The 27,965-nt window shown below is 34.0% G+C and overlaps 1 protein-coding gene, 1 long non-coding RNA gene and 1 pseudogene across 2 annotated transcripts; 2 read left to right on the top strand and 1 right to left on the bottom strand.

The window, feature by feature from the left end:
- Positions 1-16,154: 16,154 nt before the first annotated feature.
- LOC149224085 (nematode resistance protein-like HSPRO2 pseudogene) lies at positions 16,155-17,447 on the bottom strand (annotated as a pseudogene).
- Positions 17,448-19,742: 2,295 nt separating this feature from the next.
- LOC149224084 (uncharacterized) lies at positions 19,743-20,174 on the top strand. Its single transcript, XR_016249029.1, has 3 exons — positions 19,743-19,801; positions 19,911-20,045; positions 20,139-20,174. It is a non-coding gene; the product is annotated as an uncharacterized LOC149224084 (long non-coding RNA).
- Positions 20,175-25,079: 4,905 nt separating this feature from the next.
- LOC149224083 (pectinesterase-like) lies at positions 25,080-27,290 on the top strand. The gene is made up of 2 exons (XM_089383483.1): positions 25,080-26,185; positions 26,397-27,290. The coding sequence occupies exons 1-2, from the start codon at positions 25,186-25,188 to the stop codon at positions 27,089-27,091; spliced, it is 1,695 nt and encodes a 564-aa protein (XP_089239609.1). The 5' UTR covers positions 25,080-25,185; the 3' UTR covers positions 27,092-27,290.
- Positions 27,291-27,965: the final 675 nt, after the last annotated feature.

The following is a 27,965-nucleotide window of genomic DNA, read 5'->3' as shown; positions in this document are numbered from 1 at the left end:
TGCTTATGCCAAAATAAACCCAAGAAAAATCTCTCACAATTTTCACATTATTAGTCTCGACAAACTCTAGCATCATGTTAAGCGCCATGCCAAATTGACCAACACTATGTAATTATGCATTGTACTACACAATTTGTAATTTAGATCTATAGAAATGTGGCATCCATTTAGTTGTATATGCACATAATGTAAATGTGATTTGAACGAGTCCTACCAAAGTTACTACTTTGTAATAGAATTACAAGATTTTTTTTTCTGGAAAATATAAATTACTAAACTTTGTCATGTATAAGTATGAATACAAATGTGCTTTGTAAAACAATTTCATAGAATAATCATTTTCTGTTATCTTACAAATATGAAAGATATATATTAATATTCTCCATATTATATTAATATTAGTTTAAATATCTCATAGTATACTTTATATGTATCATGTTATCACCTTCTATGTGCAAATTTTCTAGCAACATAATCCCTATTTTCAATGGCAAGGACTATGCTTCCGTGTAACACTTGTGTAAGGTTGTATTTTTGATAATAAAGAATCATACCTCCATTAAATCAATTTTTGAACCTTAATGCCTAAAAAAAACATGTAGGTAATTTTCATAGCATTAAATTTTTGTTAATAAGAAATCATACTTTGGTTCAATTAGTTTTAGTCCCTAGTGCATCTTCATATTGAGTAGGCATAAAAAACCCAACAAGGGATTTCAAATGGGGAGCAAATAAAATAGATAAAGGCAAGATTATATGCTAGAATCAAAATGTTAAATGATGCTATTTTTGAGTGTACAAAGATTAATGACTAACGAAGCAATAGTTTCTTTAAATGTATTAAAGTTGTTGAAGATATTCAAGGGTCAAGAATGATTACAGACTCCATGTTAGTTCCAAAAGATGTGCTACAAGAATTGGAAGTTATTAAGACATTATGGGGTAATGAGTTCGACAACTTAACAAATTCTTTGAAGGAAGAAATAAAAAAATGGTTAGTTACATATAATAATGAGAATGAAGACCAACTATCAGTCATCAATCAATTATGTTCAAATACAAAAGAAACATATGAGCATACTTTTGCATTAGATGTAAGACACGACATAATCGTCCTTCCTATGGATTATATTAAAGAATGGCTTAGAAAATATTTAAATGAAATTGTTAATCCTGAATAACTTCCCCATTGGTTAGATTAACAAATATGCAAAGACTAATGTATACTCCAACATTTGATGCTATAAGGGATAGATAATTCATTAAGTCGGTCATCCTTCTGCAATTTTGTGAGTGTTCTATATTTTATTTGAAGCAATTCCCATTTATTTCTCCCTAGTCTTAAATCATCCAACTTTGTAAAGTTTGTTATACATTTGTAATTATGTCTGCATTCCTTTTGCTTTCTTCTAGCTTAATATATACCATTTATTGTTCCTCAAGAGTCCCATTCGAGTTCCATTCTAGTCCCTTAAGGATGAATGCATTCAATTTACATTTAAGTATTAGGAATTTTGTAGAGTACTTTACACACTTGCTCTATTTGAACTTAAAGTTTGTAATATCTTTTTGACTCTTATAGAGAGCTATTTCCAAGAGCGCATGGAATTTGTGGTTTCGTATACTTTTAATTAAGCATTGAAATCTCATGAATGTTCTCCTATGATTGTTTATGATATTGAATGAAATCATTTTAGAGCTCTTTAAAATATTTGGACCATTTCTTTATTTTTTGTCTATGTATTTGTTTCAAATGTGTCTCCCTCATGATATGTGAATGGATATGTGCCATGGAATGACTTAATTAGATAGTATTTACTTCTTTTTGTTTTTATTTATTTTCTTTAAAATCACATGGTCCACTCAAAGGTGAATATGTTGAATGTTTAATTCCACATTTTTGAGTTAATCAGAAAATGTGAGTGTGTGAAAGAGGAGTATCACCTCTATAAAAACACCATAGAATATATAAAAGTCCCTAGGATGTTGACTTTTATCGTTGACGGGAAACGAGATCAACAACATTGTGTCTTTTGATATGAGGCTTATAGGTATTCTTCAAACAAGTTTTCATAATTTTGTGAAAGAGCCAAATCCTAGTGAGTTGCCCAATAAGTCTATGATCAACAAGGGCCAAGATTTTGTATCTTCACATGGTAGGATATAGCATGGCTTCTAGAATTTTCTCAATTCTCTTCACAAATATGTTTAGTTGATATTTGGAAATCTTAGTGTAGGTCGTAACCATGGTTTCAAAAGCTAGACCTTTAGCATCGAGAATGGATTGCAACCCCCTTTGAAGATGTGGGCATATACGGAAACTGGGCATGTACGGAAGATGTGCGCATATACGGAAGATGTGCGCATATACGGAAACTGGGCATATACGGAAGATGTGCGCATATACGGAAGATGTAGGCATATACGGAAACTGGGCATATACGGAAGATGTGCGCATATACGGAAGATGTGCGCATATGCCCAAACTGGGCATATACGGAAGATGTGCGCATATACGGAAGATGTGGGCATATACAGAAACTGGGCATGTACGGAAGATGTGCGCATATACGGAAGATGTAGGCATATACGGAAACTGCGCATATACGGAAGATGTGGGCATATACGGAAACTGGGCATATACGGAAGATGTGCGCATATACGGAAACTGGGCATATACAGAAGATGTGTGCATATACGGAAACTGGGCATATACGGAAGATGTGCGCATATGCCCAAACTGGGCATATACGGAAGATGTGCGCATATACGGAAGATGTGGGCATATACGGAAACTGGGCATATACGGAAGATGTAGGCATATACGGAAACTGGGCATATACGGAAGATGTGCACATATACGGAAGATGTAGGCATATACGGAAACTGGGCATATACGGAAGATGTGCGCATATACGGAAGATGTGGGCATATACGGAAACTGGGCATATACGGAAGATGTGCGCATATACAGAAGACGTAGGCATATACGGAAACTGGGCATATACGGAAGATGTGCGCATATACGGAAGATGTAGGCATATACGGAAACTGGGCATATACGGAAGATGTGGGCATATACGGAAACTAGGCATATACGGAAGATGTGCGCATATACGGAAGATGTGGGCATATACGGAAACTGGGCATATATGGAAGATGTGCGCATATACGGAAGATGTGGGCATATACGGAAACTGGGCATATACGGAAGATGTGGGCATATACGGAAGATGTAGGCATATACAGAAACTGGGCATATATGGAAGATGTGCGCATATACGGAAGATGTAGGCATATACGGAAACTGGGCATATACGGAAGATGTGCACATATACGGAAGATGTAGGCATATACGGAAACTGGGCATATACGGAAGATGTGCGTATATACAGAAGATGTGCGCATATACGGAAACTGGGCATATACATAAGATGTGCGCATATACGGAAGATGTGCACATATGCCCAAACTGGGCATATACGGAAGATGTGGGCATATACGGAAACTGGGCATATACGGAAGATGTGGGCATATACGGAAGATGTGGGCATATACGGAAGATGTGGGCATATACGGAAACTAGGCATATACGGAAGATGTAGGCATATACGGAAACTGGGCATATACGGAAGATGTGCGCATATACAGAAGATGTGGGCATATACGGAAACTGGGCATATACGGAAGATGTGGGCATATACAAAAACTGGGCATATACGGAAGATGTAGGCATATACGGAAACTGAGCATATACGGAAGATGTGCGCATATACGGAAGATGTGGGCATATACGGAAACTGGGCATATACGGAAGATGTGCGCATATACGGAAGATGTAGGCATATACGGAAACTGGGCATATACGGAAGATGTAGGCATATACAGAAACTGTGCATATACGGAAGATGTGCGCATATACGGAAGATGTAGGCATATAGGGAAACTGGGCATATACGGAAGATGTGCGCATATACGGAAACTGGGCATATACGGAAGATGTGCGCATATACGGAAGATGTGCGCATATACGGAAACTGGGCATATACGGAAGATGTGCGCATATACGGAAACTGGGCATATAGGGAAGATGTGCGCATATACGGAAGATGTAGGCATATACGGAAACTGGGCATATACGGAAGATGTGCGCATATACGGAAGATGTGGGCATATACGGAAACTGGGCATATACGGAAGATGTGGGCATATACGGAAACTGGGCATATACGGAAGATGTGTGCATATACGGAAACTGGGCATATACGGAAGATGTGCGCATATGCCCAAACTGGGCATATACGGAAGATGTGCGCATATACGGAAGATGTGGGCATATACGGAAACTGGGCATATACGGAAGATGTGGGCATATACGGAAACTGGGCATATACGGAAGATGTAGGCATATACGGAAACTGGGCATATACGGAAGATGTGCGCATATACAGAAGATGTGGGCATATACGGAAACTGGGCATATACGGAAGATGTGGGCATATACGGAAACTGGGCATATACGGAAGATGTAGGCATATACGGAAACTGGGCATATACGGAAGATGTGGGCATATACGGAAGATGTGGGCATATACGGAAACTGGGCATATACAGAAGATGTAGGCATATACGAAAACTGGGCATATACGGAAGATGTGCGCATATACGGAAGATGTGGGCATATACGGAAACTGGGCATATACGGAAGATGTGGGCATATACGGAAACTGGGCATATACGGAAGATGTAGGCATATACGGAAACTGGGCATATACGGAAGATGTGCGCATATACGGAAGATGTGGGAATATACGGAAACTGGGCATATACGGAAGATGTGCGCATATACGGAAGATGTAGGCATATACGGAAACTGGGCATATACGGAAGATGTGCGCATATACGGAAGATGTAGGCATATAGGGAAACTGGGCATATACGGAAGATGTGCGCATATACGGAAACTGGGCATATACGGAAGATGTGCGCATATACGGAAGATGTGCGCATATACGGAAACTGGGCATATACGGAAGATGTGCGCATATACGGAAGATGTGGGCATATACGGAAACTGGGCATATACGGAAGATGTGTGCATATACGGAAACTGGGCATATAGGGAAGATGTGCGCATATACGGAAGATGTAGGCATATACGGAAACTGGGCATATATGGAAGATGTGCGCATATACGGAAGATGTGGCCATATACGGAAACTGGGCATATACGGAAGATGTGGGCATATACGGAAACTGGGCATATACGGAAGATGTGTGCATATACAGAAACTGGGCATATACGGAAGATGTGCGCATATGCCCAAACTGGGCATATACGGAAGATGTGCGCATATACGGAAGATGTGGGCATATACGGAAACTGGGCATATACGGAAGATGTGCGCATATACGGAAACTGGGCATATACGGAAGATGTGCGCATATACGGAAGATGTGCGCATATAACGGATAAATATGTACTCACCCCGTACTTATTTGTACGCAAGGTTGAATCCATTGGGATAATATTATTGTGAGAGTATTTCAGCATCATTGAACACATCCACTTTGTTTGTATGCCTATGATAAAAGGGATATTTTCAACAAGATCATTGAACACATGCGCATACCTTCCATAATCCTATGAGTTTCGAAGTGAAACTCGAATTTGGCCTATTTCCAAAACGTTTGACACACTACCAACCTTCTTTTCTGAAGATTCGATAGATTTCAGTGGTCATCGTCATCATCATACATATAATTTTTCATGGTTTAAATTGAATTTTAGAATGTATAAATGGATTCAACTCTTTGAAAATCCTTTTGAGCACTAGGATTACATAGATTATAGTCTCTTTAATTTGTTGTCTGCTATATCTTTTGTTGATATTTCTAATAACGTTACAACATCATCAACACCTTCAAACTATTCCAAACTATTCTAATTAGTTGATATGTAAAATTGGATACGTGTACAAAGTATTTTTTTTTTTATCTTTGTGAACCTCATCTCCTTGGTGACTCCTCATGGCAGTTTTTTCCAAAGTCTGAACTTTCTTATTCTAGAACTGGTTTTAATATAAATGTAATTATAATTATGTATCAAATTTAAGCATGTTGTATTTTCTTTCCAAGGTATGGAAGTATCAACTACTGGAATTTTTCTCATATTTCACTTCTATCTGTTGAATGATGTCTAGTATTTGTCTATTTTGGAAAAGAGAGTGGCTATTGAGAGATGTTTTCATTGATAGGAGAGGGTTGAAAATGACCTGCATAGGGATCATAGAAGCGTTTAAATATGGAAATAATTGTGCTTTTTCCAAATCCGTTATGACCAACAGGTGTTATTGTCTTGCCAGCATGAATAGAAAGGTAAAAATATTGAAAGACAATTTGTTTTCGAGATGGATATCTAAACCAAATATTCTGTAGTTCAATGTGCCCCTCTACTTGTAATAAAGTCTCGCTTTCAGGAAGATTGTGATTTATATCTTGATTTTGTTCTATCATGATTAGAATGCTATATGCAGTTGTGATTAACTAAGTGCAAGTGTAATCACATCACACAAAATGCAATACGTTTTTTCATTTTTTCCTTTTAATTAAAATTAAATAGCAAACTATAGGATTGTAATGTTGAATTTACATGTTATACACATTTTTTTTGTAAGCATTTCAAGATGGTGTACAATTACACTGTCTAGATTTGTCCCCATTTTCCCCATCCTAGGACGAGATGATTTCCTTATCTCATACTGTCACAGTTTGGGCCTTGAAGTTGAAATAGGCAAACAAAGCATGGGTTTGTTAGCAAATCAATAATGAAATGACATATTATACATGGTATCCAGGGTTTGTTAACAAATCAATAATGAAAAGACATGTTACCCATTATTTGTAGATGGATAGGTGGTCTCATTTAGATTGAGGTCTTATCTAAGGATCTATCCATATGTATGAAGTGTTTGAATCAATTCATCAATCTTGTCTCCATGAATCTATAAATTGTGCTCTTTCCAAATCCTTTATGACCAACAGGTGTTATTGTCTTGCCAGCATGAATAGAAAGGTAAAAATATTGAAAGACAATTTGTTTTCGAGATGGATATCTAAACCAAATATTCTGTAGTTCAATGTGCCCCTCTACTTGTAATAAAGTCTCGCTTTCAGGGAGATTGTGATTTATATCTTGATTTTGTTCTATCATGATTAGAATGCTATATGCGGTTGTGATTAACTAAGTGCAAGTGTAATCACATCACACAAAATGCAATACGTTTTTTCATTTTTTCCTTTTAATTAAAATTAAATAGCAAACTATAGGATTGTAATGTTGAATTTACATGTTATACACATTTTTTTTGTAAGCATTTCAAGATGGTGTACAATTACACTGTCTAGATTTGTCCCCATTTTCCCCATCCTAGGACGAGATGATTTCCTTATCTCATACTGTCACAGTTTGGGCCTTGAAGTTGAAATAGGCAAACAAAGCATGGGTTTGTTAGCAAATCAATAATGAAATGACACATTATACATGGTATCCAGGGTTTGTTAACAAATCAATAATGAAAAGACATGTTACCCATTATTTGTAGATGGATAGGTGGTCTCATTTAGATTGAGGTCTTATCTAAGGATCTATCCATATGTATGAAGTGTTTGAATCAATTCATCAATCTTGTCTCCATGAATCTATAAATTGTGCTCTCTTAATATTTCCCAAAAATAGATCTCGAATGGTCCACCCATCTGGAAATTGTGCTCTCTTGATATTTCCCACAGAGATGGTCCACTCATCTACAAATGGTAATTTGGAATGGAGATGTAGAATGTAGAAGATATTTCTAATGATAAAATGGTAATTATATGTTTTATTTTTCAAAATTTTGTTTGCATTGATTTTTTTTTTTTTTATATATTGATCTTTTATATATCACGATTCTTCGAATTTATGCCTAACTAAGTTTCCTTTGCAACATCTAGTGCAATTGCTAGTTATAATTAAATTTTCATTTTTCAAAGGTTACACAACTTTATATGGGAAAATGCAATATCCATAACATTTCTTATTGGAATATTCACAAAATTGAATATTTGACTCAAGCAATGAAGACATTAGAAATTGCATTTTTCATTAAATAAATATGATATAATTTTAATATATTGAGAAAAAGTTTTTAAATTTTATTTCTAAAAATTATTGAAATAATCATAAAAATGAATATTTAATTTAAGCAATAAATACATTAGAAGTTACATTTTTTTTAAATAAATATGATATAACTATGATACAGTGAAATGAAATAATTACATGTCATTCAACATTTCATTAATATTTTCCGAAATTTTTAAAACTTTTTATTAATAAGATTCATTATTAATATTAAATAGTTCTCTTTACCTCCCATCATCTTCAGGACCAAAAAAGACTTATGTAATATTAATAATAATACTTATTATTAAAAAGCTTTTTAGTAATTCCAAAAAGATGAATGAAATACTAAGTGATACTTATTATTCAATTATATTTTTATAAATGGAATTATAAAACTTTTCTAGATACATTATAGTTATGATCATATTTAGCTCCGGGAACCGGGTATTTTAATCTCTTTACTCTTAAAGTCAAATATGTCTTTACTGTTAAAGTCAAATGGGTATTTTAATCTCTTTACTCTTAAAGTCAAATATGTCTTTACTGTTAAAGTCAAATATTCGTTTTTTTTTTTGTTAGTATTTGAATGAGAAATGTTTTAGATTTCTCATTTTAACTTATAATGTTATATATAAAGAAAAAAACAAATCTTATTTTCAAAATTTCAAATAAATAAGAGAATAATCAACTCATAATCAAAAGTTTGAAAAAGAATATTGAATATTTTTATTTCCTTATTAAATAAACTTTCTCCAAAAATCAATGAAGGTCCATCCCAAAATACAATTATTAAAATTGGAGTCATTTGTGGATGTTTCAATATAACATAAGTTTTCAAACCATCGAAAAGATCAAACTATTGTATTTGTTTTATTAATTGTATTGTTTTCAATGGTTGGTTTAATTAATTGTTTTCAATTGTTTAATGGTTGGTTTAATTGATATTTGATTTCAATACATTTGTAATTCACTATAATACTTTATTATTTTAATTCTAAAACGTTATCTAATTAAACATTAGTTAGAAAATCAAAAGAGGGATTCATTTGGAATAATGGGGAAGTCTATAATACATATTTTCCAACCATTGAAAAGCTCAAATAATTATTTTGAAGGATGGGTTAATTGATATTACAAGGTTAGTTGAAGCACTTAACTTATAAACTTGATAATTTGTAACTAATAAAAACAAAATCCGTTACAACTATTCATCAAAAAGTAATGTAACATTGATAGAATATAACATCGCATCCACATAAGGATTTAAAATTCAATGGAGATGTTGTCATAAACACAAATATAAATTTATGTATTTTTTATTCAAAATAGGTCCAACTATACATGTTTCTTTTTTACAAAATAGAACTTCATTTCCAACATAAATAATGGAATCTCATGCCCAGCAATGACATAATGGAAAAACAACATCATGATCGATCTACCGTATGGGTCTATAAGTCACCCTCGTCCCATGAGGCACTCCCAGGTGGATTTCCAAATTGATGTCTCTGCAAAAAATTACAATAATCAATTAGTTGTAAAAATTGAAAGGCATATAATCAATTTCATTAATTCATGATGATATTTTGATCAAATACTCATTCTCACCGTGAGGATTTGAGGCAATGGAGAAGACAACCCTTCCTGGGTAGATGGCGGAGCACTTGGTGACAGATATAGGCATGGTTCAGGGGCGCTGGATAAAGGCATGGTGGATGTGAAATATGGAAAAGGTAGTGGGTGCGGGCGACGATACACCCCCACCGGTTGTACAATACTGGGAAGCACTGTAGGCCGGGGGATTGACCTAGGGGGGGAATTGGAATGTTAAGGGTGGACGATTGAAAAAATGAGAATGGTGGATGATTGAAGGGTAGGGGTGAGCATTGGGAAGGTATTACAGAGGTGGTTATAGGCATGGAAGAATTTGTGGAGGAAAGAGGTGGTGGGTGTGGGCGATGATACATCTTAATTGGTTCAACAATAGGGGGGGCACCCTTGGGGAGGATATTGGGGTGTTAATCGCTGAAGCAGTGTCCCCAATGCTAGATCTTTTTTCGGTAGCATGTTCATCGAATAAATGAATTCGACAACTTGGAATGGCGTGAGATGTGGGTCCCTCAGCTGTAACAATAAAAATAGTTCGTATAGTCATGCAAATGTGTTGAACATGATAATATATCGCATTTAACGTAAAACAATGCATAGCATGACATTTCCATACCAATATTGGGTATAATAGAATCTTGAATTATCTCAGGCGCGTGGTCCATATTTCCTTGTTTTTGAGAAGATGACTCCAATTGTTCATCCATTCTTTTTTTCCTTGCATGAACTCGTCCAACCCTTTCAAATTGTAGTATATCTGTCCCTGACTTTGACTTGCGACCACATCGCCTCTTTTTATTTACTAGACTCAAGAAACTATGTTTTCTCTTGGTAGTGATCTTGGATGGAGTTATAGTATTGAAAAACATTTTGTTGTATTCTTGACATGCTTTGTCTACCAAGTTGTTCAATGCATATGCCTGTTCCAAATTTGTAGGTATTATGGATCTCAATTTCTCAAGAGTTGATGAGTTAACACGTTCCATCTCATCATGTTCAAAGAATGCACTATCTTGTCGTACATTGGTCGATTCAACATTGTATGAGAAATTCTCTAAATTATCAATGCTTGTTTCATTATGATAATTCAGATTGGGAGGAGAATCAAAGCATGGAAAAAGCTCTGTTTGGATTTCTGGGACCAATATAGGTGTTTCATTCAAGTCAAATAAAATTCTAGGCCTTTCTGTCGTGGGATCAGTGACACCAGGTGCTACATTTTCACCCAAAATAGTGTTACTCACTAACATCTCAACTTTCAATACATGTTTACAGATATTTCCATTTAGGGCCCAATTGCAATTGCAGAAGTGTAGATTAGAACCCTTATATATGACATTGTACCAAATGTCACGAGTATCCTTATTTTGGCTACGAACCCAGTAGTCATTACTCTTTTCATCAGGCACACAATCTTCATTTGGGATTTTCTTAGCTCTACACTTGGATGAATTCAGTTGTTCCTGTATTTTTCTGGGTCGTACAAAACCAGCTTCTTTTAAACGGTGCATATGATTGTAAAATAATACAACCTTTGTCAACAAAACATAGATTAACCAATCAACCCTTCTGTGGCATGCATTGTTCTTCTCACATAGGTACCTTTCCTTGATATATCGATGGTAAGATTCAATGGCGTTGTTCGTATCTTGATTTGAATGTGGAAAATTTCTGTATGCTTTTGCCCACATATCTGTAGAAAGAAATTTATTAGTTATATATTAATAAGTATACATATGACATGAAAAATAGAGTCATTATAACCACCAATAAGAAGCTTACATATTTTGTTGTTGGACAGCCAAGTATTTCTAAAATATTCCAAAAAAAAAATTTGTTCACTAAATTCTTCAAATAAGCTTTCAACTTTCTTTCGCACAAATTCATCATCTTTACACATGTGCATGATTTCACCTAATCCACGAAAAATGCGTATTTGGTTTTCCCTCCCTTTGACCTTGTTTCCAACATTTTTCAACCATGCACGACGAACATGCCACACACATAATAATACTTTGCACTTGATCGTAGACCTGCAATAACATAATTTTTAGTGAGATTATACATTAACAATATTTTTTATGCCTCTTGTAAAAATAATAAACACATCACCTCAATGCTTCAATTTCAGCAGTAGCATCATCCGTGATGAAGGCAAGAACATGCCAATCTGGTCGCTCTTTGTATCCAATTGAAAGTAAGGCCGACATCCATTTAGAAAGATCAGCTATAGTGTTGCGTGATGATATCACCCAAGATATTGGAACCCCATTGTGATGTTCGTCGAAAACCATTAAGGTGTAAAGTTGATACTGCATTACAAAAAATATGCATAATTACATTTATATAAGATACATGCATTAATATGAGGTTAAATAAATGAATCGGATTTAGGATAAATATGTACTCACCCCGTACTTATTTGTACTAAAGGTTGAATCCATTGAGATAATATTATTGTGAGAGTATTTCAGCATCATTGAACACATCCACTTTGTTTGTATGCCTATGATAAAAGGGATATTTTCAACAAGATCTTGTTTTTGGTAGAAGAAAAAACTCTCTGGGTTTTCCTTGTACCAGCACTCCACACTCTTTGGATCACTTTGATCTTTAACATACTCTAGCCTTATGATATCATTGTAAATGTTACTTATATCCTTTTTTGTCATGTAGGTATCTCGAAGTATCCCTGTGTATAACTCACCGGATCCATCCTTCACATCAGAGATGAACTTGTCCCATATCATTGTAGCATTAAAACCTCTTTTAACGAAATGTTGGATTGTAGATCGCATATGCCAACTTAAATGTGGTGCATAATTGAATCTCATGAACCTTCCGATTGCATCTGTCCCATGACAAATAACATTGGATTCATCAATATGTCTACATGCAGTATATATTATTACAGCATCATCTGGTCTCATCACAAGTCGTCGCACAAAGAAGTGACATTGGCAACCAACTTTAATACTTTCATGTCGATTGCGGGTTGTCTTTGGATCTGATGATGCACTCCTAATTCTCCTTGTCGACTGTGGACCATATGAACACCAATAACTGTACGTAAAAAAATTACTGCAAATTAGATATAATATTTATGCATATTGAAAAAATTACACATATCTTGAAAAAGCATATAGAGACTCACACACTGTACTCCAAGAATGTTGAGTAATTGGTGACTTTGATATCCTCTATTTTTTTACTTCGGTGATTCTTAAGAAGAAATTGGGTGGGTGCACTTTCATTTGATTCCTCTCCACTTATGAAATCATCAAGTCGACAATATGGAATAACTGCAACTTGGTCCCCCTCAATCTCTGTCCATGTTAAGTCTTCTGCTGAAAATTGTATCATATCTTCCGGGTCTTCAACTTCCAACTCGTTAATCCTCCCCCACTTATTCATTCTTAAAATACCTATACAAATTGCATTGAAAATAATTTAGCTTGAGTAAATAATATGGTCTTGATCAATGCATAGCGTACTAAGCATGGAAGTCTCATTTTTTAGTAAATATTTTATACTTTTCACGTAAACCACTTTGGGATTAAGTAATATTCAGGGGATCTTAGATGACATTGTACGATAACTAAGATCATAAGAAATTGGGTCATTAATAAGCTTAAATATCTCTGACAAATTTAGACTAACCCATGCATGACATATGAATTCTTTCTGGAGGTGGGGCCACCATGTTATTGTCGAGGGGCGACTTGTGATGAGTCGCTGCGCTGGAATTGGTCAAAGGGAACTGCCTAACATTGACACATAAGATGGTGCGTTAATGGGTCCCTTCAAATAGGGATGAAAGGGAGAGACATAAAACCTGTCCCCAACAAACCCCCAATATCAAGAGTAATAAGCTTGAAGATTACCAATGCTAGGGAATTCCAAGGTTAATAACAAATGAACAAAACAAGGCTCTGATACTGGGGTTGACCTTGGGGTACATATTGAGGCTGGGGTTGACCTTGAGGAATGTATTGTACCACAGGTATATACTGTCCTTGAGGTTGCCCCCCAGACGCAATTTGTGTCCTCACCCCGAATTCTACGGGATGTCCTCAACAATTCGGCCACGGAAACAATCTCAGGAGACTGGCCCCGAAGTCTACGGGACTGTCTCGGTAATTCCGCCACAGTTAAAGACTTTGAACTACTGCACACGCAAACAAAGTAAAATCTCAAAGCAAACTGCCTAAAGTCTCTAAAGAACCAAACAAATTTGAAGCACACGCCTAAAGAATCTAGGGCATCAAACCAAGCACAAACAGTAGCCTTCCGGACCGAAAGCGCTAGTTGGAGATGAAACCCAACATCGCCGGATTCAGTACAGAAGTGGCGGGTGGAACAGTTACCCCGGCAACCTGCTTAATGAATAGACCGGCACAAGTTCCTCCACTTTAACCATCTCAAGTGAAGTGAACCCCCCGGAAAATCCAAGTGAGTCTAGCCGACGTCTGCTCCAGGTACAGTGGGATCTTCCCTCCACCGTCACCTCGGTAGAATCCTAAAGATTATGGTCACTAAGGTTACCAACAGCAACAAGTATACCTGGGGGAACAGTCTACACTCCGACAGCACGCAAGGGCAGAGTATCAAGCTCAATCCCCTTGCCAGCTCCTTGACAATAATCCAAGGTTTACCGACAAGTGACCCCTGGCTCCTCGACAATGGTTAATCCGAGGTTTACCGTTTGTAATACGTGCGTGTCTGGCGTCGTTCCCAACGAGGGAGGATTGATCCCCTCACTGGTTCGGACACGAGCTCGTGCTTCTCCTTTAAGAGGAGCTTTCCCAGAGTATAAATGAAACAGCTGGATTTAATCTATCACAAGATAAGCTACTTGTTTGGTTTTGTTGTCTTGGAGAGTTTATTACTCTCCTACTCCAAGACACTAGCTTGATCTATATTGGTGTTTCAGAGCCCTAGTAAATAAAAAGTTACTAAGTTGATTTTACTTTAAGCGTTAATTTTATGGCTTTCTTAAGACAAAAGGTAGTGGAGATGAAACTGGTGGTGTGTAGACTCGACTCTCAACCACTACAAATATGCACCTAAGATGATTTACACTACTTTTCTTTTTCAATGAATCTCCTAGCTAAGAGAGTTGGAAGAATGCAAATTTTATAGAAAACAACTTTCTTAACAAAGACAATCAAAGAAACAATTTTCTTTATCTTTTCAAAACATGCAACTCATGACCACTAATTATTCACGAAATTTCCTTTTTCTTCAAAAGACTACAAATGCTACCAAAGCAAACTTTGTTTCCAAAAGAATTTTTGTATTTTTCCTATATTAATCAAGCATGTAAAACTATTTATCAAAAATCAAATTTAACAAATCTAAGACAATCAAATCAAAATCACTCAAAATTAAAACTAAAGGCAAAATTTATACCTTTACCATAAATTCAGTTAAATTAAATGACATCTTAAGCAATAACACAAGGCCATGTGCAAGAAAATTAAAGTAGAGTATGAAGAAGTATCAGAGTACTTTGTAAAATAAATGTAGAGATAAAAAACTATACTAATTATATGTTATTAGTCAATCTGAACTGCATTATCTAATATTTTTTCTCAAAACTTTGGAAATGAGTGGATATTTATGGTAGGAATGTAGCTTGAATATGATATAGATTTAATACATTAAATTTTTTATGATACATTCCATTAAATAAATTCAATAATCTAAAATTATAATTATCTCAATTTCACACAGTGAATTAAAAAATCTTAAAAAACAAAAAAACTGATAGAAAAAAAAATAAAAAAATATTGCATCAACAAAATTATGATGCATTCCATTAAATAAACTTAACAAATTAAAATTATAATTATCTCAGTTTCACACACTGAATAAAAAAATCTTAAAAAAATGTATAAAAATAACAGCATTAAACTACATTTCATGTTAAAATTTATAATGAATTATATAAATATCATTAAACTCATCATAAAATTTAGGTAAAGAATTAAAAAATTAAAAAAAGGAACAACTCGTAAAATTTAATACGGATAATAATTACCTTTTTAATTTTGGACAATCTTTTACACTATTTAACGAAGGAGGAATTGCACACTATGAATCCTTAGTATCCTATCCACGTTGGAGAGGGAAAAAAAAATATCCCAAATTTCTACCACTGTTCTATTGATTGGTCCTACTGATGGGGATGAACAAAAATGAGTCTAATCCTATATCCAATATAATTCTATGTATAGTACTCAAAACTGTCAATGTAAAAAGTGTATGTATGTATTTGGGGTAATACATTGAAAAACTGAAGGCACTATTCTTTCTCTTGTACATTTCACTTGATTTGTCTGTAGATCTTCCAGTGTACCATCCACCATAGTTGTAACTTTTAGTGCCAATAGTAACCCAAAAATGTCTTTGCACCATCCACACTGGGGAAATAAGGTGGTTCAAAATATATATGACGTAGGGCATCACAAGCACCTAGATATGATGGACCCTTCATTTCAGTGCTACCCATGGTTGTTACTACCAGCTGCTGATACGAGAAGAAAAACCTTTTCACCGCGGCTTCTATTGCCTGGAAGGCCAACAGAACATGTATTGTTGCAACATTGTAAGCACCTGAAGTGTTATGTGAGCGCAGTCCATGTGAATGAAACAAATGCATAAGTGCCTCCTGGAGCCTTGGTCCACCCTTTGGATCAGCCTCAACACCGATGACTTTGGGCACCAGATGCCTTAGTTCCTTGCATGCATTTGTAAGGTCTCTAAGGGGGGCAGACCGAAGGCAATATGCACCTGCAAGCGTACTAGTGCTGCTAATTGCCAACTGGTGTTTAAGGCAAAGGAAATCATCTGGGTCCATCACTAGAAGCAAATGCACAATTTCTGTGAGCATGTTCCACATCCTTTCAACCATCCAACAGTCTGTGGATGCTCCTACGAAATCCCCAGAGTCTATTCTTTCATATACTCTCTGCAACAATTCTTGGCCTACAAATACCCACGCCTCAAAGATCTGGAGGACATTGCAAAGTTTGGCATCTTCTAGATTATGGAACTGTTTATGTTGTTTTAAAGAGTGAAAATATCTTGGCTTGCAGATTCTATCATATTCAAGAAGAGGCTTACCTGACATATTTGGTTCCCCCAGACCTAAAGTGAAGGGAGTCCTCTGCATATGGCCTTCAATGGCAAGCCATATTCTAGAAACCATAGCTTCAGCGCTTTTCCATGTACCCAAACGAGGAAGTAAGCTCTCTTCACTTGTTCTGCTAACCACAGGTAAAGCACCAGGTCTCTGCCATACCTCATGGAAAACTTTCCATGAGAGAACACCACTACTTACTGACAACTGAAGAGTGGGAACCTGCTTGTCATTTTCATAAATCATTGAAATCAACTCAATCTCGGAACTAATTAAGGATTCAAGCCTTCTCTTCCATTCCTCTTTGTCAATGTAAGTCCTCGTGTCACAAAGGACAGACGAAACAAACTGAAAAGTAATCTCCAATGACTGTAAGGCAGCCTTTACCAACCCCTCTCTAGACCAACTAGGCCATTCCTTGAATTTCCACATGGCACTGAGCTCGGGGAGATGCACATACTGCTCGTAACCCGCACACTCCATGGGGGAGGGCTCTATGGATTCTTCAACAAAGGCAAAATAGGATGCCATTTTTTTACAGGACATATTTTTTCCCTGCAAACATAACGAGGAGAGTAAAGACACTAATGCTCTCCATATACCATAATCTAAAAAGAACAACATAATAATAGAATAAACACTAAAATTTTGAAAACTGGAATAGAATAAAATGTTCTTAAATCCTTGATATATTTAAAAAGCCATAATATATCAAAAAGCTATATATAATACGTTACTGGACAAAAAACATATCTATTTGTTGCAACTCAACTTTTTATGTAGATGATAAAAACTCAACACATAAATAATGAAAAGAGTTAAATAATGTCAACACATAAATATATATTTTTCCAGTTAACAAAGTGAATAGATATAAGCTAAATATACGGTGGTTGGTCTGTTGGCACTTAAATTCTGAGCACATTACTGTTTATGTAATACAAATAAATCAAACTATTTTTAACTTTCACCATTTTTATTTATCTAAAACTAAAATGCATCGAATTTTTTTTTTTTTTCTTAATGAATTTGTACCTTTTCTTAGTTTACACTAACCCGTAAACTAACCTCAAAGAACTTGAAAATTTTAATGCTATCGGATCGCACTGATGTATTCTTTTAATGCAACGAGGTCCTTATTGTATAGTCTATTTGGGTCTAGACTTATTTATGAGTCTATCGAGTTATTAATTCTGAGTATAATGCTAAGCAGATAGAAATGCTTTTTTTTTGGGTGTGTTTTGTTCTTAGGTAAAGGTAAAATACTTTTGAGGGGTTAAATCTATTTTAAAATAAGGTTTGAAAGCATTTTAATAATATATTCAATATTAGTTTATCATGTCACTTATGAGAATTGAATCTAATTATGAAAGATAACAATCATTCCTCATGACCACCTAAAATATACCCAATTAATTTACTATGTATTTTTATTGAAAATTCATGAAAGATGCTAAACTTGCTCTGTTTTTGTGTATATTTGAATTCTTTCTGCACGCATCTGTTATCTCTTGATTTGTGATGTTCTTTTATAAACCAGCTAGGTCCATGAAATAGTTGTCATTAGGCACACTTAATCTCATTTTAGAGTAAGACTAGTAAACTAGGGCGTTCATAAAGGTTTGTTTTTGTATCCAGCTGTCAAAATTAGTTATATAAGGTAAGAAATACATAAATATATCAATGATAAAATTATAAATAAATAAAAAATAAATAAGTATATATAAATTTAGTTAAAATTAGGTGTGAGATAACCAAATTAATATATAAATATATAAATAAAGTAATAATAAATTATTTATTTATTAAAAATATATAACAATATAAATAATAATTTATATTTATTTATTTAAATAAATAAAATTAATAATAATTTATATTTATTTATTTATTAAATAAAAATAAATATAAATATAAAAATAAATACATAAATATATGAATGATAAAATTATAAATAAATCAAAAATAAATAAATATATATAAATTTAGTTAAAATTAGGTGTGAGATAACCAAATTAATATATAAATATATAAATAAAGTAATAATAATTTATACTTATTTATTTAAATAAATAAAATTAATAATAATTTATATTTATTTATTTATTAAATAAAAATAAATATAAAAATAAATACATAAATATATGAACGATAAAATTATAAATAAATCAAAAATAAATATATATATATAAATTTAGTTAAAATTAGGTGTGAGATAACCAAATTAATATATAAATATATAAATAAAGTAATAATAATTTATATTTATTTATTTAAATAAATAAAATTAATAATAATTTATATTTATTTATTTATTAAATAAAAATAAATATAAAAATAAATACATAAATATATGAATGATAAAATTATAAATAAATCAAAAATTAATAAATATATATAAATTTAGTTAAAATTAGGTGTGAGATAACCAAATAAATATATAAATAAAGTAATAATAATTTATATTTATTTATTTAAATAAATAAAATTAATAATAATTTATATTTATTTATTTATTAAATAAAAATAAATATAAAAATATAAATTAATACATATAATAGCAAAGGTAAATTATTTACTTAATTTATATAAATGGTATTATTAGTGAGATAAATAAATATAAAATCATATATAAACATATAAGTTTAGTTATATTAGGTGGAGATAACTAAATATATAGATATATAAATAAAATAGTAAATTATTTAATTTTTAAATAAATATATCAATAATAAAAATATATTTGTTAATTTATTAAATAAATAAATAAATATAAAATTAATAATTAATAATTATAATAGTAAATTCCTTAATAATAACATGTTTAGATCTTTGTGGCAATTGGATTGGATCACTTTGTGGGATATACTCCAGACAATCGAAAGGTGAAAACAGAAATAAATTTTAGATTCCATGGATTAGTTCTGTTTTGTGATTAAATTTCCTGTGAAATTATATTTTTAAGAGTATTGAGTTGATTTTGAAAATGGACAGCTTCCGTCTCAACACCAGCTATTGTTTGCATCTCGTTGGGTTCAGTTTTATTAGTATGTATGATCATTATAGCTCTCTACCGTTCAAATCAGCCTAAGCCATTTACTAAAGGGGATGCGAACAAAATGGGTCAAGGTATTATTTCTCTGGATCATATCATGGATTTAAGAATTATATCAACATCAATATGTGTCCTTTGTTTAAAAAATGCTTTGATGTCCTGACCAGGTTCTCCAAGGTTAGTAATATTGCACATGGACATGGACATGGCCCTTCTCATGTATGATGACATAATGCAGATTCAGAGATGCCTAACATCTGCTTCGTTAGTTTCTGACCATCTCATGGCCTTTCTCTACAATGAGAGCCCCGCTGAGGTATTCAAACCTCGAAACCTTTCCCTACTGATTAGGTATCTAACCCTTCAAGTTCTCGCTATTGGATTTCAACTGAACGTGTAATGCGTTTATGAATAAGGACCGGGATATTTTTTTATAGTAAAGTACTTTGGATTTGGAGTTGTTATTACAACTATGAATTCTTTTTAATGAAAACAGTTTTTTTTTTTTAAAGAAGAGGTGGTTAAGCGTTCACTTTTTCTTTGGTAATTAGGTATTTAAGCTTTCAATTTCTCCGTATTGAGTTCCAGGTAAGGATGCTTGTGAGAATATGACGTGGAATATTTCTATATTAAACTCTTTCGAATTGTTTTTACGACTGAAAAATTTTATTAGTAGGTTTTCTCAACTGAGCAAAGTTTATAAATGTATTCTCAAGAATTGTAAGACAATTGCTATTAAAAGACTATATATACACACACCATCGACAAAGTTTGCGGGAATTCGAAACTGAGTTAGAGACTGTTGGAAGCATCTTGTATTTATTTTTCATAACAAATTTGCATGATGATGAATATCACCCAGGTATTCTTTCAATTGGAGGAACAAATCAACAAAGCAAAACGGCGAGAAACATGAAAATAATTTATTCAAAGACAGGCAAAACGTGAGAATAAAGCTAGATCAGTGCATCGACGCAAGAATCTACCATTCTGGACCGGGCAGTTTTTCTCGTGAAGAATCAAAAGGCCTGATCAAGTTTTCCAATAACAGAATCGGCTATTTTAAGCCGATACGCCAAACAAACTATCGTTCAAACGCGCAAACAAAGCTTGAACAGGAGAAGGTAACAAAGCAACTTAAAAGATCCAAGAAAATAAAAGGCCGCTTCAGCTAAACGCCGCATATTGCACGATCGAAAAAGATAAAAATGCAGCACGCCTAAAAGGCCGTAGCACGGAGGCAGAGGGTTTAAGCCGACGAACTTCAAACCGCCTCACCCCTGCGGCCGTCTGAGAAAACCCAAGCCCCCTCCCCGCCCTAAAAGAAACAACCTGAACTTTCACACTTACTTAACTATAACTGAATTCAACAAATAAATAGCAATAAAATGTGTCCACAAAAATCGGCGATGAAATCAAATTATCTCCAATAACAATGAAAACGAAATCCGATCTTACGTACAAATCACATACAAGAGAGGATTTACAGGGCGGATTAACTTAATAAGCAGTCAAAAATATATGTTTTACAGTATAAATTCCATTACAGTATATATTTTGGAACACAATTTAACTTCCGTTTGCTAAAAACTAGAACTAGTGCATCCACCATTTACTGAAGATGTAGCAGCACTAACTTTGCAGACCGCTGCTCTCGATAACTAGTGGCCAGGTGCTCCAGGTCTGCTCTGTTCCGAATTGCCGAATTGAACTGCAGATAATCTGCCGGGACTTTGAAGGCCGGAGGAGGTTGGTGAGCTCTCCCCTCCGGCATTAATCTTGATGCCATCAATACGATGTGATGGATGTCCTGGGAACTGCAAGGTTGGCGGCGGATCCATACTTCGGCAGATTTACTTCATCAATACAATGCCATGAATGAACTGCAAGGTTGGCGGCGGGCAGGTCGGAGAGGGCTTTTTGCTGGGCAGCCGGAAAGGTATGGTCGATGCCGTCGAGGCTGTCGCCGGGCTCTGACAGAGGTACCCTCCATAGCATTAATTTTGCTATGGAGGTGGAAATAGGAATTGCCATGGTCGATGCCGTCGAGGCTGTCGCCGGGCTCTGACAGAGGTACCCTCCATAGCATTAACTTTACTATGGAGGTGGAAATAGGAATTTCCCTCTTTCGCGATTAGCAACTATGCTGCGTTGAATACGCTTCTGTTCATTATCATTAATAAAACAAAATAACGAAATCAATAAAAACATAGTGAACAATTGCATGGCAAATCGTCGACACCAATGTACGTTTCTGGTCATTGTCAGTCATAAAACAAAATAACGAATCAATAAATGTGGGGAAATTTAAAATTTAATTGAAACTGCTTCCCATCTTCATAAATGCTCGAAGGAATTAGAAGGTGGCGAGCACTGCTGTCGACGGCACCCCACAATGCTCGTTATCACCCCATGGGGATACTCTATGATGTCCATTTTACTTTAACTACGGTAACCAAACTAGTGTAACAATACTTATAATCGTTGTTATAAATTTTTAATTTAATTTTAAATAATTTGACTTTTTCAATTTTTACATTTTCATTATTATTTGTATTTAACTCCATGAAAATTATTACATAACATAAAATGACATTATAATTTCCTTTTTATATTGGGCTAGAGAGTGTCTCTAAGCACAATCCCCATTAATGTTTAGTTACGTAATAAATATCAAGATTAGTTGACATAATTTATACAACTACATTGAGAGTAAGTTTGCCTTTATTTCTTTATTTTTTAGACAGTTAAATATTTATGATAGCTCTTGAGATATAACATGTGGGTTATATACATGCATACTAAGTTGATGTTTACTCTTATATATGAACTAATACACAAAAGTTTTTTCGCCATACTAAGCTGATATTTATGCTTATATATGAACTAATCTACCCAAGTTTTTTGTCCTCACAAATGCATCATGGTACTTCTGAAATGACACCAGACACAGTGCATGGATTGAGAGTTTAGAGGAGTTGTTTTTCTTTTAGTGTTTTTGGATAGTTAAATATTTATGATAGCTCTTGAGATGTAACATGTGTCTTATACACATGCATACTAAGCAAATGTTTATGCTTATATATGAGCTAATCTACCTAAGTTTTTTTGGCCTCATTGAATGCATCAAGGGACTCCTCAAATGACACCATACTAAAATATTGATGTATTTTTATTTGCTAGATAAAATCATGTTTTCTTTGCTAGGAAAAAATAAAATAAATATGAAAATTCTTATAAATTTTTGAAAAACTACTCGTATATAAATATATGTTCAGCTAATTTCTTAATAATCATGTTCATAAACATGGAAATTATCATAAAATTCAGTAAAACAAATAATGATATTAACTTATGTTAAACATTCAAATTATTATAAGTTTTAGTAAAACAATGATATTAACTTATGTTTGAGTTTTAGTATAGTATTAACACATATTTAAATTTTATTATGATATCAAATAATAACATTGATGAGAAATGGAAATTAGTTATTAAATTTAATATTTTACTTTGAAATTTTTATTTATTAATAAACTGGTTTGTAAAATTAACATTATTACTTTAATAAATCAAAACATATTTTGTTTTTTATTTAAATGTTTTTGGACTTTTTTGTAGAGAGTTAAATATTTATGATAGCCCTTGAGATGTAACACCTGTCTTTGTAACATGTGTCTTCTACACATGCAAATATTGATGTTGACATGATTTAGACACTGCATTGAGATTTTAGAGGAGTTGTTTTTTTTAATGTTTTTAGACTTTTTTTAGATAGTTAAATATTTATGATACCTCTTGAGATGTAACATGTGTCTTATACACATGCATACTATGAAGATGTTTATGCTTATATATGAGCTAATCTACCTAAGTTTTCTGGCCTCACGGAATGCATCAAGGTACTCCTGAAATGACACCATACTAAAATATTGATGTATTTTTATTTGCTTGATAAAATAATGTTTTTCCTCCTAAGAAAAAATAAAATAAATATGAAAATTATTATAAATTTCAGAAAAACTACTCGTATATAAATATATGTTTAGCTAATTTCTTAATAAGTATGTTCACAAAAAATATTAATACTTTATTAGGTGATAACATGCAAATTATTATAAATTTTAGTAAACAATGATATTAACTTATGTTTGAGTTTTAGTGTAGTATTAAATGATATTAACCATTTATTATAATATCAAATAATAACAAGTTATACATTGATAAAAATTTAATAATTAATAATTAAATTTAATATTTGACTTTAAAAATTTTACTTATTAATAAACTGGTTTTTAAAATTAACATTATTACTCTAATAAATCGAAACATATTTCGTTTTATAAAATTACTAAAATATTAAATCTATTTAATAAATCGAAACATATTTCGTTTTATAAAATTACTAAAATATTAAATCTATTTTATAAAATTTATACTTGTCACACAAACAAACTCAAAATTATTAAAATATTAAATCTATTTTATAAAATTTATACTTGTCACACAAACAAACTCAGTTACGGATTGATAAAAACAATAAATATCAACATTTTTATAAATCCCCTAAATATTGAATTTTGATGAACTGTTCAAGATATGACCTCTTTGCCGCTAATTAACATAAAGATACACGTATAGTACTATACATCAAATCAACTTTATTCCATTCCATGAACAATAAATCCGAAGGTTATGACCGCAGAACTAAGCTGACTATAAACAACAACAGAACTGATTGCGTTTTGATAAAACGAAGCAAAGCAAGTCGAAGGCGATGAAAGGAAACCCATCTATGACTTTGATTTTGTGAGAATTATATGCAATCGTCCATCACGCATGCCAGGTTCAAATCGGTCTTATTCTACTCAAGCGCCGTTGTATTTCGTGGCGCATGGATTACGTATTATATAGAACGTTCATCAGCCATCTATGTTTGAATCCGACGGTATTCTATTCGAAGATAACAACGATTACACGTGCTCTTCTCTAGCTTCTAGGCAAAGGCAGCGCCGAACTCCTTTGACCCAGTGATCAGTAGCCACAAACCAGCCACGCTATAAGAGTGGATCTATGCTTCATGCAGAGCACGTCGCGCTAAAGAAAGCCTGTTATTTGTTTCAGCAATTTTGATAGCAGAAGAGTTAACAATATTCAGCATCCTTGCATTTAAATTCTAGTATAGCTCAAGGTTAAAAATCCCTTAGATCAGAGATGCAGAAATCGAAAAACCCATCTGTGCTTGTTGTCTTAACGTCAATAATACTTCTCGTTGATGTTATTGCCGTGGCACTTGGGGCTCCGGTTTATTCGAGTGAAAGCTATGACGACCCTCGTGGTGGGAAAACGGTGTCTAGTTCAATAAGGTCCGTTTGTAGGCAGACACGATTTCCTGAACGTTGTGTCTCGTCATTAGCTACATACGCTGCATACGAGACGGCAACGCTTGATAATTTGATGAATTTGATAATGAAAGAGAGTATGGAACGGGTACAACATGCTCACGATTTTGCTATGAGTTTAAACAAAAATATCATGAATGAAAAAGAACTTGCAGCATGGCAAGACTGTGCCCAACTTTTTCAAGATACGATTGATCATCTCAACGTTTGCTTGAGTAACAATTCAGTCAAGAAAGACATCCCAATTTGGCTCAGCGCAGCCTTGACAAATCAAGACACTTGTTTAAATGGTTTCCGTGATTTCAATTTAACAACTACGAGTAGCATAAGCCCTCCGCTGTCTTCAAGAGTTCTTAATGCGTCAGAATTATTGAGCAACTCCCTTTCCATGTACAAGCTGGCCAGCAGCTCTTCTGACAGCTTGAAAAACCGCCGTTTGTTGAGTTTTAAACGGAAGGAGGAATTCCATTCTCACTACGGTCGCACCGAGAAAGATGGATTTCCCGAATGGTTATCAGCAGCAGATCGAAGACTGTTACAATCATCCAGCCTTACCAGCCAAGCGAACGTGGTGGTTGCCCAAGATGGTTCTGGTAATTATCGGACCATCACTCAAGCAGTAAACGCTGCGCCTCAGGAGAGTAATAAAAGGTATGTCATCTACGTAAAGGCCGGAATTTATAACGAGAATGTCCAAATATCGAAGAAGATGACAAATCTGATGTTCATTGGCGATGGCATGGATCGAACGGTCGTCACCGGAAACAAAAACGTTCAAGATGGTTCAACTACTTTCAACTCTGCAACTTTCGGTAACCATTTAAATCTATGGATCTTCTCAAAATTTTGATTATATTATAGATATGTGTTTATATGCAATTCTCAATAATCATTTAAATCTATGTGATTGCTATGGATCTTCTTAAAATTTTGATTATATTATAGATGCCTGTTTATGTACAATTCTCGATTTCAGTGTCTGCTGTCCTTGTGATCTTAAACGACTAATTGTTTGTGTGATAGCTGTTTCTGGAAATGGATTTATTGCGAGAGACATGACGTTCCAAAACACTGCGGGAGCTCAGAAGCACCAAGCCGTGGCACTTCGAGTAGGCGCAGACCTCTCGGTGGTGTATCGTTGCAGTATTAAAGGGTATCAAGACACTTTATATGTTTACTCCCTTCGCCAATTTTACAGAGAAGTAGATATCTATGGCACCGTTGATTTTATCTTTGGGAACGCAGCCGTGGTGATCCAGAATAGCAATATCTTTGCAAGAAGACCCATGAACCAACAACAGAACACAATTACAGCTCAAGGAAGAACGGATCCCAATCAAAACACTGGAATTTCCATCCAAAACTGCAAGGTAAGTGCAGCTTCTGATCTTCTAGCGGTTCAAGTGTCCGTCAAAACATACCTGGGAAGGCCGTGGAAACAATACTCTCGAACTGTCTTCATGCAGTCCGCTCTCGATGACTTGATCGATCCTGCCGGTTGGCTGGAATGGGACGGAAATTTTGCGCTTCAAACATTATACTATGGCGAGTACATGAACACAGGGGTCGGTGCAGTAACATCAAAACGAGTCAGTTGGCCCGGATTCCATATCATCACAAGCGCCACGGAGGCGGCCCGATTCACAGTCGGTCAATTCCTTTCTGGTAATTCATGGATTCCAGCTACGGGGGTTGCTTTTACGTCGGGATTGAATTGATGATATTTCTGTAAAATCGCATATTCATTATTATTTTAATGCCACAATAAGTTTCTCCATTGACTTGCCATGGAAGAGCAAAGGAAGATGCTGTCGTCTCGTTGATAACAGCCATCTATTTCGGTTAACACACCCATAACAACGAAGCGATGTTGATGTACATGGGACGTTAAATATTTTTCTTACCGTAAACTAATGATAATTGTATCTCAATTTAATTTAGAATGCCTAAGACCCTCAGATTTCAAGAATTTGTGAGTTGTCAAGTCCGAGTTATCAAACACTTTGCTTTTCCTTTTTCAAGAATGGTAGTTACAAGTGTTTTGATATTTGATGATAATATTATAATCACGATGTTGAATGTGAGTAAAATCTGAATAAAAGAGGTTACAACACATGAGAAAAATATAATTTAATATAACAACAATAACGTTAATCTGGTCTTTTCCTACCATTCATTTTAAACATTATGTTCTTCAAGGGCAGGGTGTATTTGGCATGGACACTTTGAATTATCAACATGGCAGGTTCCTAGTACATTTCCATTCCAATTGTGTTATAGTTGTAATTTTCATATATCTTTATGTTTTTTAAATTTGTTGCCATCAGTTTTTCAAACTGTTTTTCGTTTATCGAAGGAATTATTAATTAGGTGGGTCCTGTATTTGTAATTTGGGGTTGATAACCATAACTTCAGTTGGATGTTAGACCGGGAATATTATAAAATTTGAAACTAATAATAATTATTATTATGCAAAAGTTGCTTTAATAATTCTTCAAAACATACATTTTGTTATGTATTTGATATTATTAATTTTAGTTAGTATTTTAACTATTTATGGTATTTGTACATTTTTAAATTTTTAAAATGAGT

Source organism: Pinus tabuliformis, chromosome Q (genome assembly GCF_031772625.1).
Source record: "Pinus tabuliformis cultivar Carrire ecotype Pingquan chromosome Q, CPIR1, whole genome shotgun sequence".
Taxonomy (NCBI): domain Eukaryota; kingdom Viridiplantae; phylum Streptophyta; class Pinopsida; order Pinales; family Pinaceae; genus Pinus; species Pinus tabuliformis.
Note: the sequence above shows the minus strand (reverse complement) of the source record. Positions and strands in the feature narration are given on the sequence as shown.